An 18,321-nucleotide genomic window follows, 5' to 3' on the forward strand; every position below is an offset into this window, starting at 1 on the left:
ACTGAAAAATGCTCATGTTTTGCCCCCAACAGTTGAGGAAAGTCCTTTTCTTCCTAGTTGTTACAGTTTTCCCATCTATCATTGCAGTGGTTTGATTAAAAGTTCAAAATTCAATGTTTAAATTTTAACCCAGCCTTTTGTGTTGACTTCATGGCTCATTCCGTAGCATTTAAGCCTATAATAGGATGCCTAGACCTGTTTTTATTTTTATTTTTTTTCGCCCTGTCGCTTCATATTTTTTCTGGAAAAATCCGAGAACCAACAAATTAAATTGGTGTGGCCTAAAGACTATCATGAAAGTTCATCTGTGTTTGTAGTTAAAACTTTAGATCCAAAACAAAGAGGTTTTCTCACCTAGAGCTTTTGAACAGTCACTCTGGTCTTCCTCAGTAGACTGACTCAGTGAGGCTTGTTACCACATGATAGTGGCTTCTATGAAGTGTCAACACTTTAGAGGCCAACACTGGGTCAAAGCTAAATTATGTTCTCCCCAAGATAGAAGTGGACTTTATCCTGGAGATGTTGTTGTGTTTATTTGTTTGTCTGTTCTTCAGGCTGCAACAGCTGGAGTTGGAGTAGACCTGATCATTGAGATGTTGGCAAATGTGAACCTGGAGAAGGACTTGGAGCTACTGGCAAGGCATGGGAGGGTGGGGGTGAGTTACATCACATAATCATTCATCAAGAAATGTATCTGTTTAGAAATTATGTGACTGTATTATTATCAAATAGTTTTTGCTGCTTACGTCTCTAAACAAAGTAAATATTATACAAAGTAACATTGTTATACACTTGTAAATAAAATGTCGATACTCATTGTTTGAAAGTAATTATTAGATAGAGAAGCAAAATGTGATTGCCTTTTTCTACAATCAGTTGGTGTTTTACTTTATGCATGTAGAATACAAATCTTCAATACTGAAGCTCTTAGTTTAAGTTTCTTATGTTAGTAAAGTGTCGGCCTGTCCCATAGGTTGTCGGCTCTCGAGGTCGGATAGAAATTACCCCTCGTCTGTTTATGACTAAGGAATGCTGGGTAATCGGTGTCGGAAGGGACACAGAGGTGAGTCAAAGGTCACAGGCAGATGGGGGCCATCTCAAATGTTGTGGATGGTTCATGTCCAACAAAGGAAATTTATTTCTTGTGAGAAAAAAATGGTGATTTTGAATTTTGTTTGAGTTTTCTTACTCCGCTGAAGGTTAACTAAACAATGTGACAATGTGACAAAAGCAAATCTGAAAGAAACTGAATAATTTTCTTTTTGGCCTGACACATCCGCACCATTGAGCCCTGGCTCCTGTACATGTGGTGATGGGAAACAGTTTGTGTCTGTCTGCCGTTATGCCCAGGTTGTAGGGAATAGGGGACCAACCAACATCAACGCACGAGCAACCATGACTAAAGAAACGTCCATCATTGGTGTTATGCTGTACCATATGGATATGCCTTTGCTTCTTTCCCTTTAGTATTGACTGCTTTTCTTTTTTTTTTCTTCATTTCTAACTATTTTTGCGCTATCAAAGTATGGGAATTGGTGAATGCATGTGTAAATATGCCACCTGTGTTTGTTTGTGTCCCTTGCAGACATTTTATTAAATCTCACATTTGTTGTTTTATGATTTTATGACTCAACAGAAGGAACTAGGAGAGACCATGGCAGCCTTGTACGCAGGCTTTACTCAGGGCACCCTGAATCCAGTGGTGGGGAAGGAGTATAGTCTGGATCAGGCTCCTCAGGCTCACAAGGACATCATAGAGACCAAGTCTGCCATGGGCAAAATGGTGCTCAACATATAGACTACATGTAGCTCTACAGTTGAGCTTTAAGTCGCATCAGTTGTTTTGATGTGAAGAAAGCTTTTAAAAAGCTGGGCAAGTGCACGCCTAGTCATAAAAACAAATTCTATTGTTTGTGCTCAAAGATGTGCATAAACAATTAGTAATGAAAAAAATGTGAAAAATATAATACACGAATCAAACAACTTTGCTGTGGGCAAATTAGTTTTGTGTGTAAGTGTGTGTGCTTATATATGTGTGTGTTTGTGTGTATGTGTGTGTTTCTGACCTGCATGAAAAGGGGTGAAGTCTGCCATCTCTAGTACTCTTGTCCATTTCTGCACTCTTGTGTTACCGAAGCAGCCAGTGCGTGTGAGTGAGTGAGTGAGTGAGTGCGCGTCTAGTAAATCATGTGCCTCCATTTCCCGTACGTCCGAAACCTTTTCTACAAATCGCTTTATGAACTCGGACCGCCGGAGAGCTATCGACGTGCTCGACCTTCTGAACCGCCGGACCGTCCGGAGCTGGTCGGAAATCACACAAAGTAATCTCGGGATATTTTTATTGAAAAACTGTCAAAAATCCGCCGATAAACAAGAGCGAAATCCGATACCCCCTAATGTGGTCAATCCTGGCCCTCAGAATGAATCCTTTCTGCCTAATGAATCGGAGTTTACTGATATCTATATTTCATATCAGGGCTCTTCATTACGATATTGCAAACTTCGATCCCGCACTCCTCCCGTCCGCGCAGCGCAAGAATTATGAGCAAAATGAAATCTATAAATTTGATTTTCGCTTCTCTAAAACACCTCCCCATCGATTCCCATCAATTCTCCCCCCACTTAGCTCCGGGCAGATAAATCTCGTCAATTAAGAGCCATTAATACTCCGCGCCATCAAATCAGGAACAAACCGGCCCGCGAAGCAGAACAATGGCGCAGCCGGGGACGGACAATAGCTCCTTACCGTGTCCACGCGTGACTTCTTACGAAAGGTAAGAATTAAAACCGGACCAAGACGTCCCCTAAGAGAAGACGATAAGGAAATTGTCGCGCCGCATGCGATCTTCCGTGCCACCCTGTGATTTCTCTCGGTAAATGGGCGGATGAGATTGGAGGTGGTCCCCGGCGCACGCCACCCCGACATGCCCCCAAAATTGCCTTCCCCGGTTCCATCCACTTCGCCGCTTAATTGATGAACAGGGGAGAGGCTTTCTTCATCATTTCTCGGCTTTGCTCCACTTTTCGTCTCACCTTCCCTGTCCTGTCCGGCTTGATGGAGTGGCCTGGCTGTCCCATAGTGGAGGAGTGGGCGGCACTCTCATCTACTGTAGTGTAAGGTGATGTCGGGACCAGAGCCAAGTCCGCCACCTGGGCAGATACAGGGGCAATCTGTCTTGGAGTCTTTTGTCTTAGTTCCCATGTTTAAGGAGAGCAGCACCTAAAGCAACTTAAGTTCGTTATTAATTGAATTAAGACTTTTATTCCACATTTTTTCACACTGAGAGTGACACTGGTATGGGTTGCATACAAGTCACTACAAGTCAAACGTGTATATAAGGTTGATGAACCAATGTGTATTAGCTAGCTATTTAAATATGAAATAAATTCAACTTCTTGTTTTACCTCTACTTCCATATTTGTGTGCTTGCACTTGAGTATGAATTCACAAAGTATGCTACCTTATAATACATTGTACTAGTAAACCGTCTCTATTTCAGACGGACGCTTTTTATGCGTACTTTTCTGTGATTTAGTGTTTTAGTCAGCGACACCTGTGCTGCGCAATGTGAACGAACCAGTCAGATCGAATTGTCCTTCTGAGGATGGTTACAGACGGTCACTGAAACATCGGCTGAATTTTTTTACACTTGGGGGTGTAAAAAAAGAGTCTCTTTAATCAGAGAGTTGCTAACCTGATGAAACTATTCAAGACTAAAACTCTTCGGACCTAGCTAGGGCAATTGTCCGTTTCATACGAAAACTAATATTGTATAGCCACTGTACATATTTTTTATTAACTTCGTACACGTTTTGACCTGTATTTAGCCCAGTGTGACAATAAAGCTCTTCATTTAGGAACTAGGGCACTTGTCTGTCCCTGCGGACCGTCTCCTGCGAGCCGCCGGCCGAGATTTCGATCCGCCGGTAAATCTGACGGTTCCGGGCCCCGCCCTGCGCTGACCCCCGCCCCGCTACCCTCTAATGAATGGACGGGTCTAATTTCTCCTGAGACGGCGCCGGGCGATATTTTCGCTTCAATCGTCGGGCTGGCAGGCGACACGTCGGGCCTAAAAGCCGCGCACTTTGCGGGGATTCATCTGGTGTCAGGCCGCATCGATCTCATCTCCAACTCTCCAAGCAGAGGTTGTGGGGGAATGATCGTTAGCTTTTTATACATGGCCCTTTTTTGTCGGTATCCCCATCGGTGGCTGGCGACCTTCTCTGGCCAATGGATACTGTCTTGCCACCGAAAGGGATCTGCTTGGAGACTACTAATCTCCAAGCAGATTCGGTTGGGGCAAGGGGGCTTTATGTTGGCCTCCCCGAGTCGTGGGGCGAACGTTGCATACAGGCGGTAAATGGATAGTCTCCACCAAACTCCTTTTGAGGGCTGTTGACTTAGAATCTGAAGGTTCTGGGTTCAAATCCCTAGCAGCATGTCCCGGTATTGTACCTTCGGAAGTCACTTTACACTAGTCTTGTTACTTGTCATGCACTTGTAAGCTTTCTCTGAACTCTAAATATAACACAAATACGTGAAGAATAAAAGATGGACATTATACTTTTGAAGTTTTATTGCATAATAAATCGCACGTATATATATTACGTAATGAAATTGCAGATATATGTTACATACACAATAAGTTCTAACTCTACAAATGATTACACATTTCATAATTGTCTTAAAGACTTGAAGCTAGTAAGTCTACACCAAACGTTCTATTACTACGTATTGCACTTGATTGCCTTGTTTGAAACAGTGTGTTTCATGTTTGTATCTTTAGTTGTTTTGCTTAGAGCATACATGTACATGTAGTCCGTAGTAATCGGTATTTATTAAACTTAAAATAAGAACTCAACTTTCTCTAATATTAGCAACGTAAAGTTCTTAAACAGTAACATACATCTATCTAGTTTATTTATCATCATACCAACTTAGATGTAACATTCTAGAGGACTCTAATAACATACTAGAGGCTCTCTAATATGAACACGTGGTTCTTCAATAACAACCTGGAGTTTTTTTATAAAAAAAAAGAACCATTGGTAAGAAAGCGCGTCGTATATGCTGTTTGCCAGTTCTAAATCAGCGAAACTTTGTATTTACAGGCACATTTGCACAAAACATACATATATTTGCTCCAGAAATAAAAGAAATTCGTACATATTTTCTTAGGCAGCTTAACCAAATTTCAGTGTAACAAATTGAATAATGTGGCTTATATGACTAATACACTTTTAAAGATTGCACGTTTACACATATAAAATAAGCACAAACAAATTATATCGTATTCTGTCTGAAATCATAACATTGCTATATCAATGAAAAAAGCGATGCAATTTTGAACGAACATATTACACATTGAGATTGAATTTATACAAGTTACATATACATGGGCGATAATAAATTAGTCCATTCCTACAGTCGTAGCTGCATTTGCGATTCAACGATATCGTAACACATTTCAGTTAAACTATCCGGCCTGAAAATGGCTGTACCGAGCTCACAACTAACCATCTGTTTTGCTTGAGCCCGTAAACTAACCAACGGGGTATATCGTACCCCGAACTGTGCCTACCTAGAATGGGCTAGGGTTAGGATCAGGCAAGGTTCTGGATAGTCTCTGTGTAGACAGGAATATAGATTTGCCCTAGACACGGTTTTGGATACACGTAGACTATCCAGAACCGTGCCCGAGCATCCTTTTGGATCAAGCAAGGTTCTGGATACAACAGATCCCCTTTCTCCTAAGCATCTGTTCCCAACGTTGATTTCTAGACTCCTCCATCACTGCGCATGCACGGGGATCTCCGCCGCGGGGCTGACGTGTCGCGCATGCGCAGTGGGCGGCGGCGCGACGTTGTGCTGCGTCTCCCTGTGTCTGCGCAGGTCCACCTTGCGCTGGAAGGCGCGGCCGCACGTGTCGCAGGCGAACGGCTTGAAGCCGGTGTGCTTCCGGGTGTGGGTGATGAGGTTGGACGACTGGCTGAACGCCTTCCCGCACACCAGACACTTGTGGGGCTTCTCACCTAGGGAGGACACAAACAAACAGTGCATTTAGTTTAGTACAATTCTATCCGTACCATATACTTCCGTAGACCACACGACAGACTTTTTTTTGTTTCCACCTAGCTAGAAAGGCACAGAGAAAAAGAGAGAACACGGTGATTCAAATTCGGTCAAATTCTTTCGAACCCAATGTTCGAGTTCGATCTGACGCAATATTGAACCGGACGCGTTGTCCATTTAGGGTCGCAGCATGACGAGGATGACCTGAACTGAACTGAACTGAGCAAACCTTCGCGGAAACATGATCACAAAAAATGATTAGATTTGAGGTCTGACAATAATAATTCGTATGATCGTTGGATGTGTAGAGTGAGAACTTTTTTGTGTGTTTTGTGTATGTAACAAAACCAAGGGAGGAAAGAGAAAGAGAGAGCATGGTGGTTTTGTTGAAAGGAGATCTAAGCAGGCTAAGAAAAAAGCGCTCAGAGACAAGCCAGTGCCTTACATCTACTTGGCGCGTAAGTTAAGTTCCCAGCCGTTCCTGCCCTGTAGAGATCCCGCAGCAATCCCGCTAATTGCCTGGAATGGGCCCGTCAATGTCTGTTCCTGATAGCAACACGCCTCGCTACATAAACCGCGCCGAAAGGCCTGCCCGTTATCGCCGGGTTCTGATGGGAGATGTCGCGGCTATGGCCGTAATTAAATTGTGGCCGGGGTGATAGATTCCCCCCGTTATTGCCGGCGATTGAAGGATTCGGATTTTAGTGATTTTTGGCTCCCGGAAGGGTGATTCCGGGAAGTGCGGAGGGTTATCGATCGGTGGCGGGAGAGATGGACCGGCTGGCCCGCCGGGGAGCAGTAAGGCCCGTGATAAAGAGGGATGAGCTGTTTATCTGTTAACGATGCACAGAAACGTCTATCAAACTCGCGCCGCAGGGTCAGGGAGGGATCCCCCGGAGTTACAGGGCCTAGGGGTAATCTCCAAGCAGATGCATGGTGTCTTTTTTGTTCGTAAAAGAACCCAACACACCTACGTAATGGCTAACCCACATATAAAATGTTTATTTATTAAAGATGCACAGAAATGTCTAACTTTCACCGTGGGGTCAGGAAGGGAGTTATCTCCAAGAAGATGAATGACGTCGGTTTGCTGTGAGCGTAAAAAGAACCCAGTACACTTATCGAGAAGAGTAGGGGTGACTTGGTGAGCTGTTTTATCTGGAAACGTCTAGAGATATCAAACGTGCATCCAAGCAGGGAGCTAGAGTGAGGAAACCTCTGCAGATAAAAGAACCCTGCACACTTATCGAAAAGACTAGGGTAGACCCTTTACGATGATGCATTGTACTAGTATCTTCAATGTATTTAATTTTGATATTTGATATCCAAACAGATGTACTGTGTCAGCTCGTTTTGTGTGTCTTTTGTTAATTTTCTTCTCAACTACTCCCCAACGAAGGTCGTCGCTGGGTTGGAAGCAGTCTATATTCTAGCTCCAGTTCGCTCCTCTGATCACATGCGAGGAAAACAACAACAAAGCATCCCCGTCCGAAATAACCGAAACCTCTGCTTGAAGAGTAACTCCGGACCTTCCGATCGTCATTTCCCGCGTAATGGCGCCCCGGAGACCCGCCGGTTCTAACCGGAGATTGCAGACAATTTCGCCGATTTTGATTTTGCCTCTCCGTCAGGATGGATGGAGCCATTTGAATATAAATAGGTGCATAAGCAGAGATTTTGGGTCGGCGGATCTAAGGAGAAGTCAGAGTTTAAGTGTTGGGGGCAAGGGTCACGTAACTGCCCCTGACACGCCTGTCACACATAGCTGAGCATGGCTTCCCGACCTTCTCCAGACTGTGGTTGGGAGTAAGTCGTGAGCAAGCCAATCTGAGGTTGGGAGTTTTGAGTACTCTCCAAGCAGAGGTTTGGGTTTGGGGTTATTTTTGGCATGTTTTTAGGCTTTTTTATCGGGGTTCCTCTTTTGCACTGGAATTTTTTTCTGACCCAACTCAGTGCAAAAGAGAAACCCCCGCTATAAAAAAGCCTAAAAACACGCCCAAAATAACCCCAAACCCAACCCTCTGCTTAGAAGTTTTGAGTTGGTTGGAGAGATTGCTTATCGCTGACAATCAAAGTCGGGAAAGTCAAATTTTTTACGGTCTTTTCTACGACGCTTCTTTCAATAAGTCAAGGCCCCTAGAAGATGTGCCTCACGTAATTTGCAAACTCTTGTATCTGTAACATTTTTACGAATGAGTGTAAGTTACTGTGTAACTGTACCCTCCGCAGGACCTAACCACCCGTAATAACAGTTCTCCCCAATCAGGGCGCCAAATTACGTGTGAGTACCGGGGCGGGTAATAACACGTCATGGGGCCATACTGGGCCTAATCACGGCCTTAAATCACGGGAAACGAGCCGTGGTGTAGCCAGAACATACTCTACAAACTGAGGTTTAGGCTTAGGTCTAGTTCTGATGTATTTTAATCGTTTTCTTCATGCTTTCTTTTTTGTACATGCTTGTACCTTTTTTTACGCTTCGGGGGGCAAATGGATACTGCCTGACCAATTTGACACTGTCTTTACAGCCACCAAAAGATCTGCTTGGAAGTTGCACTTCATCCGAGTTATCTTCATCACAGAAGAACAGAGGAGAGACATCTCCAAGCAGATGTTGGGCGGAGGCTTGACGTTGGTTGCCATGGCAGCAGTGCCATATAACTGAAGGGTGACGCCTCCGCGGCATGTAATGGCGGCCGATACATCAGAGACCAACACGCGTGCGTCAGAACGTGATGAAACTTTCGCACGCAACTCCGACACATTTCTACACATCTCGTCTAGCAGTCTGAAATATCAACCGTACGGACAAGTGTGACGAAAATGATACCTACATACAGTAAATAACTATACACCTGCACCATTAATTCCCTTGTTGAATGCTGAAATCTTTGATCTTGTTTCTATCTTCTAGCTGCGCTACAAACTTGCTATTTCATTCTCTGTCACGTTTAAATACCTTGTACTGGGACAGCTAGAACATCCCCCAAATCGCCGGCAATTTGGACCAATTTTCACCGCGGGGCTTCTTCAATCACTGAGGCTAACTCGTGAGGAGCGGGACAGACTAACCTTGCAGATTTAAAGAAGAATCCAGATCTTTTTCAGGGGTTCTTCCTCTGCTTAACGCTCGTTCTATATCTGTTATCTCGACAGTTATACGCCCGTGGTAGTCGTGTTTAGACATTACACCTCCTGCCTAGGAGAAATCTAACTAATAAAAATTTACTACTAGAAAAAAATAACACAAAAACACCGAAAACGAGCTGAATCCTTGCATCGACACTTTAAGATGAAAACTACCTTCACGTGCTAACAGACCGTGCCATGGGGAGACCTGATCACCTGTTGTTTATGTTTGTACTTCACGGACGCCGAGCATGTCCAAAACCGCGTACGACAATCGGGAAGAGAAACACGAAGCGACCTTCAAGTAGTTTTGTCGACAAGTGAGTAAAATAAATGTCCTTGGACCCGCTGTGTGAGTATGGGCAACCTTGAACCTTATCTAGGTGCGAAAGAAATAGGAGGCAAAAGAATATAAAACAAAATAAAAAAAGACAAGGATTACAAAAACTAAGAAATACAGAAAATATTTTAAATAGCAAGAAAAAATAGGAAATCTGAGCATGAAAGGAATAAAAGGAAAGAAAATGCTAGTACATATCTGTACCAAATGGTACAAGGAAATATTGGGCATGCAACAACGTCTAAGAGGCGTTTAAGGTACCCCGTTGCAGTTCTTAGATCTATATACTTAACCCTTAACAAGAACAGACTCAGTGCCCGGCAGGTGCGCCTTAAGGCGTGTGAAGATGACCCGCCAAGGACACCTGGTTATCAAGTGTGACGATCTCAGAGCGTCTGTTTCCCCGCCACAAGAGAACACGGCGCAGGTATGACAGGTATGCTGTCAGCAGGTGCGAACATTTATGGCGACCTGCTGCCATTTTGTATTACACCTCCCAAAAACGCGGAAAACATCACGGTGGTCCCCAGTGTCACCACCTTCTTTCGAACCCGATCTGTCACCCGTGGTCATTTACAGTAAAAAGAACTGCATCTTCTGGTCCTTTTATTATATAGTTTTAACAGAAAAAAAATCAACCTTTTTTGCAAATATGTACCGTTATCTGTGCATGTTCAGATTTACAAAGCGTATTTCCTTCCACAGACCGTCGCTAAAACCCAATTCTGGTCTCTCAATGGTAGCTTAGTGCACGCCTTCGCGATCGAGTGGAGAGGAGGCGCTAGTTCATTTGTTTACCCAGGTAAAACAAAGGTGTTTAACGCCGCGCGTGTGTCACCTGTGCCGTTCGTGTGCGCCGTGCCGTACTAACGCGTGCTGAGTGACAAGAGTCAACAAACAAGCTATCAGGGACAACCGCTCCGAGAGAACACAAAGGGACGGCACCGATTCACACCCACTCGGTAACTGATCGCCGCGTGTACACTTTGTCCTGATATCAGCTTTCAAACGAGCTTATCTTCGCATTTCCAGTGGAAATATTGGGAAGGGCGGAATGCGATACAATAAAATGGAATGTGCTCATGGAAAGACTGACGGGGAAAAGCACTACTGCATATACGAACAGAGAGAAGAAACGGTATGAATGAGTGAGTGAGTGAGTGAGTGAGTGAGTGAGTGAGTGAGTGAGTGAGTGAGTGAGTGAGTGAGCGAGCGAGCGAGTGATTGATTGAGTGATTGATTGAGTGAGTGAGTGAGTGAGTGAGTGAGTGAGTGAGTGAGTGAGTGAGTGAGTGAGAGAGAGAGTGAATAACGGTGAGTGAGTGAATTCGACTGGGTAAATGAATGAGTGAGTGAATGAATGAGTAACTTGGTGAGTGAGTGAGTGAGTGAGTGAGTGAGTGAGTGAGTGAGTGAGGGAGGGAGTGAGTGAGGGAGTGAGTGAGTGAGTGAATGAATGTAAGTGAATGAATGCATGAATGCATGAATGAATGAACGAATGAATGATAAGATAACAGCGGCTCACCTGTGTGTATGAAGGTGTGTTTCTTCATGTCTGACTTCTGATGAAACCTCTTGCCGCAGTACTGGCAGGGGTAGGGCCGTGTGTCTGAGTGGATGAGCAGGTGGGTGGACAGGGTGGAGGACCGTTTGAAGCACTTCCCGCACTGCTTACACTGGAAGGTGCGCTCTGTGGTGTGGACGGACCGGTGCTGGTCCAGACTCACCGCGTGCCCGAACGTCTTGTCACACACCTGAAGGAACAAAGGAACAACATTAAGAAATCGTTACATTGCATGTATACAGGACTAGCAAGAAGACTGGTCGAATGTCTTGTCGCATACCCGGAGAGGTAGCATTAAGGAACCGTGCATAAAAGTTCAAAGAACAGCTGTTACAAGAACAGTCTTGTTGCACACCTAAAGGAACAACATTAAGGAACGATGAGCAAACGGAGAAATGTACAAGACTAGCAAGAAGACGTGGTCGGATGTCTTGTCACACTCATGAAGGAACAACTTTACAAGCGGAGAAATGTACCAAAACAGCATTGAGGGAGTGGGGGTGGGGGTCTAAGTCATGTTGCAACCAAGCGTCTTCTCAAACACGTATGAAGAAACGATCGATGTAGGTTTTCGTCTCGAAATCGTTCTTGAGATATCAAACTTTTTCCTCTCTTCTCTACTTTCGCTTTTGATGTTGACATGGATTTGTGTTATCATATACTTTCTAAAGCATTTTTCTAAAAATAGCTCATGTTATATGATTTTATGCCTATATCCTTTCCTTTATCATTATTGTTTACATTGTTGGTGTACATTTCTTCTTATCATCATGTAGGTACAAAAAATGCATGTTACATTTCCTTATCAGCTCGACAGTGAACAACATAATGTGTGCAAAATTCCTTCCCTGCTTTCAATGAAATGAAACATGCGATACGGATCTGTTAATGAATAGCTAAATAGGCGGGCTGATGAATAAATAATGTGAGTGGATTGGGAAAAAATGAACGAGAAATTTTCAGGCAACGAATCATGCATCAAAAGACGGAAGCTACGAACTACCCAGAAAAAGATATCTTTGCTATATCTGTGTCATATCTGTGTCATGTACATGTGTCACAATAGCTTCACAATGCAAAAAGTAAAACTGTGCTAGAGATATGGACGCTTGCCTACTGTAGGTTGTAGAATTTTACACGATCTCACATGTCGTGACAATGTAGGTTTTTATGTGGACAAACTCTCCCATTTGACTGCCGGTCCCTTGGGGAAAGACGTGCGACGAAACCAGCCGCTGTAATGTCCTGACAAATCTACCTGTCGGACCAGCGGGCGGGGCTTTTCTTCGTGCCGAACAACGATCATTATCATGCCGCGCTGGGCACTTCATGTCGCGTTAACGTGATGTACCGTACATACGGTAATATACGCCAAATACAAATACGGTAATATACGCCAAACATAGCTACTGATATCCAGTGTGTTGTTACAGTTGTACTAAAGTAGTCCATGGCGCAAAAAAACAACAACAACATGTTCAACGCTGCAATACTAAATAAAACTAATAAGACCCGTGTTTAAGGAGGTGTTTAAACAATGTCACATGAGTTATGGTTGAACTGCTTAAAGACCAACACTATATCTCGGTAAAATTCATTACAATCTTATATGTTATTATAAACTGTTAAGAAATCTTAATTTCTATTAAACATTATCACAATATGAATGTCTACAAGTAGATAAACTAGTCTAAAAGTCAGTAGCTGAAGAAAGATGGTGGATGGCGTCTGAAAGGTTCTACGTTTTACAGAACTTAAGTCTTGTGTACCAGTTTAATCTTTCCTCCTGCTATAGTCTAAAAGTATTCCCTGCACAAGTTGTTTACCGAAAACCCAGCGCCCATCCCAGTGTATCAAGGCAAAGTCTATTTGTCTACGTTTTACTATTTTCCAGCAACCCATGGCTGGTACCGGTGGAAACTAGTCTAAAAGTATTCCCTGCACAAGTTGTTTACCGACAACCGAGCCATGCCAGCGCTCGGCGTATCGCAGTTCGCGGGAAAGTCGTCAGCTGCAGGCCGCCGCGGCCAGGGACAGGTCGGCGTCGGCGTCCGGCGCACAGGTATGGCCAGGTGTTTACTCACCTGAGCCGCAACGTGCGTCAGAATGCCGCCGTGTAAACGTTAGTCTCGGGACCAGGCCTGGCGGCGGGCGTGCAGGTATGGCGTTTGTTGTTTACTGAGGGATTAGGTTATCTAGGGACGCTTTGTACAGCTGCCATTATTCATATTATATTGTCTTTTGGTGGCTACAAAACAGTATCAAACTATCAGGGCAGTATATCCAATACACGTTTGGCAGGCGACAAACAAGATACCAATACAAAAATAAAGTCTCATATGAACTCATAAAACACAAATGATGAAGTCATATGAACTCAAAATAAGCCAAAACCTAAACTTCTGTTTCGACAGTACATCTTTCGTCCTTTAAAAGCGAGAAGTTGAACTTGTGCGTAACATTATATATATTAGCGCTTGTAAATGTAGATACCAGACTCGTACATTTAGAGAACATTATCATGCCAAAAGATCCGACCACTCTGCACAACATGTTTGCTATCAAACACTAGTCGTTCTAAATTTAGGAAATCATTATTCACACTGGAAAACTGCTGGTAGACACACATTGTAATCTGTACATGTCACTGGCAGCAGTGAACCACGAGAAAGACTACGCTTCTTTCTGTAATTTTTGTTCTACCTCAAGCAACATGTGAACTTGATGTGTACATGTGATATTATAGAATGCAATAGGACCACAATCGATGGTCTCTTACTAGATGCGTTCCACTTGAACATATACACATTCGTCGTACTGATAATGTGATTTTGATTTCGTAGGATTTTCACTTTCAATCAGGTTGTGACAGAACCAACTACAGTCTTTTCTGTAACAAGACAGCTGAACTTAGCGCGACACGCGAACAACTATCCCCAGAACGGTCTCAACGATTCCACGACATATGTGCCTGGACCCTTACCAAATGGTCTGCAAAAGGAGGGAAGACGCTTAATTCACACCTAGCATGCGAACGGCCTCTTGTCTGAGGTATATCCTATACCTCTTTTTGTACCGTATATTCAACAGTTGTTGCCATCCATTGTACCGTTTTCAAATGTCGTACAATAAAGTTCTTCTACAATCGTACGACGATCGCACGATATATAACGAGCCCTCGCCAAATGGTCTTGAGAAATAGAACAATTAAAGGGAAAGCGTTTCCTACCTCGCAGGCGAGTGGGACCTCGTGACGTGGACACATGCACAACTATCCAGAGAACACTCTCAATTTGCAATCCTACGACATATGTGACTGGCCCTTTTAGTACAAAAATAGTCTAGAAACGTAGAACAAATACAAAGCGTTTCCTACCTCGCATGCGAACGGCCTCTTGCCGGAGTGAGACCTCCTGACGTGGACCTCCAGGCCGTGCGGCGTGCTGAACACCTTCTTACACTTCACGCATGAGAACGACCCCGTCAGGACCGTCGGCCGCTTCTGCTTCTCCCCCGCCGCCGGGGCTTCGGCCTCCTCCCGCCCGCCGACCGACACGTCCAGCCGCCCGTCCACGTACTCCGAGTGGGAGGTGGGGGACGGGTAGCCGCCCGGGGGTGGGGAGACTAGGGTGGTCTCTAGCTTCAACAGGTCGTACCTGTAAGACAAGGACAAGTTACACACTTGTTTTATAAGAGAGAGAGGGGAGAGGGGGGGGAGGGAATAGATTGAAAGATAATAAGATGTAGTTTAGAATAGTCAGATGAGTTATTGAAGTTGATAGAATGACTAAGATTATACGAAACCACAACTACAAAATATCAATGTGCCAGAGACTGCCGTGCAAAGATAAGCCGCGCCACAATAGACGCTGAACGCGACGCCACAACATGAGACCCATAGCTAGTGTGCTTCCATCACCATCTATCTGCACAACGTACCTCTTAAAGGCGCTTTGCCTGTTGACGTCGCCGAGGTTCAAGGCGGCGGTGTGGCCGCGGTGGTGGGCGGCGGAGAGAGGGAAGTCCTGCCGGAAGATGGACCGGTCCAGGTACGGGGAGGGCGTCGGGCGGACCAGGTCCCCGTCACCGAACAGCCTGGGGAAGCTGTACGGCCAGGCTGCGCTCACGTCCCGTACGCAGCCCAGGGTACTGCCGGGGACGCTCTCCATCACAGCTGAAACCCAGAAGGAACCAAAAAAAGGAAGATTTTTTTAGAAATCTTTTTTTTTTAAATTTCTATTTCACAAAAGGATACATAACACAAAAAGAAAGAAAAAAGAATACAGTTCAAGAACTGATAAAGACATACGCCACGGATCCATTATAAAGTGAAGGTAACGTGGAAAATAAATTAACTAGACCGTAAATATAAGTAATATCTAACATAAAGAATGGCAGAATAACAAATGGTAAATACATATAGCAGAATAGCAATATCAAACAGAAAAATTATATTTATCGATTATTGCTCCACGTACAAATCTTTTTCTCATATTCCAAACGGTTTTTCAGTCCTTTTAGTCTTTGACAATATTCGATCACTTCTTCATTTTATGACTATGTAAATTAAATTCGTGCTTTGCTTGTCCTATGTATTAGAAGTATCATCATATTGTCTTACGCGTCGGTCGCGGCTTGAATATAAGTCTAAAACTTGAGTGTGCCGTCACCATGTTTTGTAAAAAAAATTAAGCACGGATCTTAAAAATCAATACCTGTAAATCACAGCCCACACGGGCCGGCGTCATATTCACCAGATTAGCTCGAGATTTCAATTTTCAATGGAACTGTTAACGTTATTTGCGAGTGCAAATTTGCTGCTCTTTGCTACTGTGTGTGGGCGCTGGGGGTATAAGCCGTGTTGACACGTGTCATGCCACAGTCACTCGAAACCTGCATTCACCGAAATGAATATACATTACGGTATGTTTGGATACGTAACCATAGCGTTCTAACACCAAGAAATCAGAACTAGACGTTACCGCTATGCTATTCTTTTTAAATGAGGCTGTTTTCACGCGTCTTACCTGTAGGGCGAGTTGGTGAGAGCTGCGGGACGAAGGCAGAGGTTTCACCGGACCACGGCTGGGCCATGGGCGGGCGGTCTCGCGTCTCTGCCCGAGGACAGGCGACGGGATCCTCCGCTGCCGGTTTGGGCGGCTGGTCGGGGCTGTCCGGAACGCTCGGCTCCACGAGTGGCGGTGCTTCAGCTGTGAAATGAGGGCAAACATTGGAGCTGTGGACAGAACCATTGCGGGGGTGTACGGACCGGCTTCTGTGTGAGCTTTGTTCACAACCGACAAACTGAAACCATCTCAATACAAGACAACAGCGTTCGGAACCTTAAACATAAACATTAGACAGTATATATGTCCACACAAGAAATATAATATTAAAGACAGCATTTTTTTTCTCCGGCCAGCACTTGATATGCCCCGTGCCTGGTAGCATGGCGAAGTGGAGATTTATTTCGTGAAACGACCGAAGGACATGCTAAACAGATTGAAATGCATCTTAAGAAGTAGAGACGACAGATACAAGATGCTCTTTCGACGTGCTTGTCTAGTCACACAGCAGTAAAAGCAGCACACAATTTTGACGACATACGACGACATTCTCATCTCTATCAGATTTAAGATTTCCTGACCCAGAAAGCGGAAATTCACGCCTCAAATCCTCTTACGTCTTTAAGCCCAAATTAAGGAAAAATCTGGCAGCGAAGAAGCTGTGTAGAAGACCTCCGTGGCGCAGCTAAGATGAGCTAGGGAATGGCCAACGGCGGTCGCGCGGCGCAGCCCCAAACAAGTGCCCTGGGAATACCCGCAATTTGCCGGCTAAAAGCGAGAGCGGTTCTGGATCGATCGAACATACGCGGGTCAGGCCAGGGGGACGTACATGCACACTGTAGCAGCCGCTGCGGAGTTTAATAACAATCTCCAAGCAGATCTTTTGGTGCCTGCAAGACAGTATCCAATTGGTAAGGCTTTATCCAATACGCCACCGTAGTAGTTTCGCTAGAGAAACAAAAGATACCGGTACAAAAAAGAAAGCTACATAAAAACGCCAAACAAGGCGTCAAAAATAAGCCGGAGCCCAAACCTCTGCTTGGAGAGTAGGATGTATACTCTACCAGCCGGTAGCTGAGTGTCAGGCTTATTTTCTGTGTCGAGTAGGATTAAATATCACCGGGAAAAACGTCGCGATCTCGATGGGAAAGTATATAAAACAGGCTCTCCAGAGTCAACAACGTAAGGACGGAATTGGCCGCAACGATGATGGGGTAAAACTAGGGAACCAAAATATGCCTGTCGCGGAGAAACATTTCTTATAGATACACACCAACTTCTCTAACGTAACATAAATGTACTAAGATTTCTAAAACACTACAATGATAGCAAACATGAAAAATTAAGATGTTATACAATGGAATAAAACAAGGGTTTGAGGTTAAGAGAAAGAGAGAGAGATTGAAACACGTACCACATAACGGGACGGAAAAGTTTTCCACTCTGTCCTGTCCGGTCCTTCGGTTCACAGGGTGGGCCTTCTTCTTCTTCACAAGAAAGGAACGCGGCATCTTGTCTTCTCAGAGGATTAAAAAAACGAACAACCACTGGGCTAGACTACAAGACAGAAAAACTGAAATCACTCCAATCAGACCGTGTCTCTCCGTGCGCGGGTTTGCCCTCCTCAATCTGTTCTGGCCGCGGGTGTGAGTTAACTAGCGGGTCCGGAGCGGCCCGGCTGATTATAGAGTGTGCCGTGCTGATTATGCTAATGTTGCCGGGGAAGGGCGGAGCACAGGGGCGGGGCGTCCGGACAGGTACGGGGTGAGCTACAGGTGTCATGTGGTTAGATAAAGGGGGAGAGAACGTCACAACGTCGGTTAGTGTGTGTGGTGAAAACATGCATGGAGTATTGCACAATATAAGGTACCAACAATGGAATATATGCATGTATATGATCTATTAAAGCACATGTACGGAACTAACAAATCGTCAAGCTACATGTACAGGTGTCATGTGATTAGGTAGATATCTTTCACTGTCGTTTGGTGTGTGTGTGTTCAAACGTACGGGCGATATGGTACAATACAACGTACAAAAAATGGACTGTACGTATATAAACTATGAAAGTACTGGTACGGGGCTAGATAGTCAAACTACAGGTGCAGGTGTCATATGGTTAGATATACGGGATGTCAGGCTGTCTTCT

The 18,321-nt window shown here is 44.5% G+C and overlaps 2 protein-coding genes across 2 annotated transcripts in view; one reads left to right on the forward strand and one right to left on the reverse strand.

Moving 5' to 3' along the window:
* LOC109484343 (zeta-crystallin-like) overlaps positions 1-1,880 on the forward strand; it is a 13,911-nt gene extending 12,031 nt beyond the window's left edge. Inside the window, exons 7-9 of the mRNA XM_019787597.1 lie at positions 555-656; positions 974-1,063; positions 1,637-1,880. Of these exons, the coding sequence (XP_019643156.1) occupies positions 555-656; positions 974-1,063; positions 1,637-1,798 (354 nt within the window). The 3' untranslated portion in view covers positions 1,799-1,880. The remainder of the gene's footprint in view (positions 1-554; positions 657-973; positions 1,064-1,636) is intronic.
* A 3,885-nt stretch (positions 1,881-5,765) lies between these two features.
* Positions 5,766-17,817, reverse strand: LOC109484344 (zinc finger protein Gfi-1b-like). Its single transcript, XM_019787598.1, has 6 exons — positions 17,587-17,817; positions 16,134-16,316; positions 15,046-15,280; positions 14,483-14,762; positions 11,068-11,296; positions 5,766-6,033 (listed from the first exon to the last, which is right to left on the reverse strand). The coding sequence occupies exons 1-6, from the start codon at positions 17,681-17,683 to the stop codon at positions 5,792-5,794; spliced, it is 1,266 nt and encodes a 421-aa protein (XP_019643157.1). The 5' UTR covers positions 17,684-17,817; the 3' UTR covers positions 5,766-5,791.
* Between the last annotated feature and the right edge of the window lie 504 nt (positions 17,818-18,321).

This window comes from Branchiostoma belcheri, unplaced genomic scaffold (assembly GCF_001625305.1).
Source record: "Branchiostoma belcheri isolate BF01 breed outbred unplaced genomic scaffold, Haploidv18h27 scaffold7, whole genome shotgun sequence".
Classification (NCBI taxonomy): Eukaryota; Metazoa; Chordata; class Leptocardii; order Amphioxiformes; family Branchiostomatidae; genus Branchiostoma; species Branchiostoma belcheri.

What these genes read in the sequence shown, in the direction of transcription:
- LOC109484344 (XM_019787598.1), bottom strand. Translation starts at nt 17,683, where the DNA reads ATGCCGCGTTCCTTTCTTGTGAAGAAGAAGAAGGCCCACCCTGTGAAC. An exon ending in CTTTTCCGTCCCGTTATGTG is followed by an intron (nt 16,317 to 17,586) that starts GTACGTGTTTCA and finishes CTCATTTCACAG; the next exon opens with CTGAAGCACCGCCACTCGTG. An exon ending in ACACACCTTCATACACACAG is followed by an intron (nt 6,034 to 11,067) that starts GTGAGCCGCTGT and finishes TGTCCTCCCTAG; the next exon opens with GTGAGAAGCCCCACAAGTGT.